The 704-nt window shown below is 48.0% G+C and overlaps 1 protein-coding gene across 1 annotated transcript in view; it reads right to left on the bottom strand.

Annotated features, from left to right (window-relative positions):
• The window catches only part of LOC104272051 (neuronal PAS domain-containing protein 2-like), a 4,461-nt gene extending 3,882 nt beyond the window's left edge, over nucleotides 1–579 (bottom strand). The window contains exon 1 of the mRNA XM_009866930.1: nucleotides 490–579. Coding sequence (XP_009865232.1) covers nucleotides 490–554 — 65 coding nt within the window. The 5' untranslated portion in view covers nucleotides 555–579. The remainder of the gene's footprint in view (nucleotides 1–489) is intronic.
• Nucleotides 580–704: the final 125 nt, after the last annotated feature.

Genomic DNA, 704 nt, shown 5'->3' with positions numbered 1-704 from the left:
TGTTTTCTGCTTCCTTCATCCAAGTTTTGAAGAGACAAACAGCTGAGATGGTTTGTTCAGTAGTTTTTCCGAGAGCACTCAGGCAACAAGGGACCTGTTGGTTCTCTCAGTTCTGCTGGTGGGGGCTTTCTTGGCACCGGTTGTTTTAACCAGGGCAGTGCTGACTTTCTGTCTCCTATTTATCTTGGTGGGTCAGAGTTCCAGCACTGAAGCAAGCACCATGTGAGGGAGAAGAATTGCCCCAGTCTGGGCTTGTTAAAACGCCACGGGCACATTGTGTTTTTTTTTTCTCTGTCATCCTTCCTGATGTGACCAGGCAGGGTGTAAGGCTGACCCTGATGCTGGCTGGCAAGGCTCAGCACGGTAACACCTTCCTGATATAAATATAACTACTTTGTCGTCTTACTGAAGAATGCTATTTCCCCTTCAAAAAAAAAAAAAAGAAAAAAAAAGGCAGCTTTGATGTTTTATCTTTGACAAGGCACATACTCAGCCTGAGATCCCGCCGCGCTGAGGTCTGACGGGTGTCTTGCGTTGCAGGACCCGGGCATCATGGGCTGAATAGGCTGGCTGAGCAACAGCCTGGGGAAAAAGGAAAAACCCCAGAGAGACATTGCTGTAACAGAAGGACCACGGAAATCCCACATTTTGAGAGCAGAAACGGGGCGCCACTTCAGAATATCAGGCTGTGATCGTTTTGGTTC

This window comes from Apaloderma vittatum, unplaced genomic scaffold, assembly GCF_000703405.1.
Source record: "Apaloderma vittatum isolate BGI_N311 unplaced genomic scaffold, ASM70340v1 scaffold42713, whole genome shotgun sequence".
Taxonomy (NCBI): domain Eukaryota; kingdom Metazoa; phylum Chordata; class Aves; order Trogoniformes; family Trogonidae; genus Apaloderma; species Apaloderma vittatum.
This window is presented reverse-complemented; position numbering and strand designations above follow the sequence as displayed.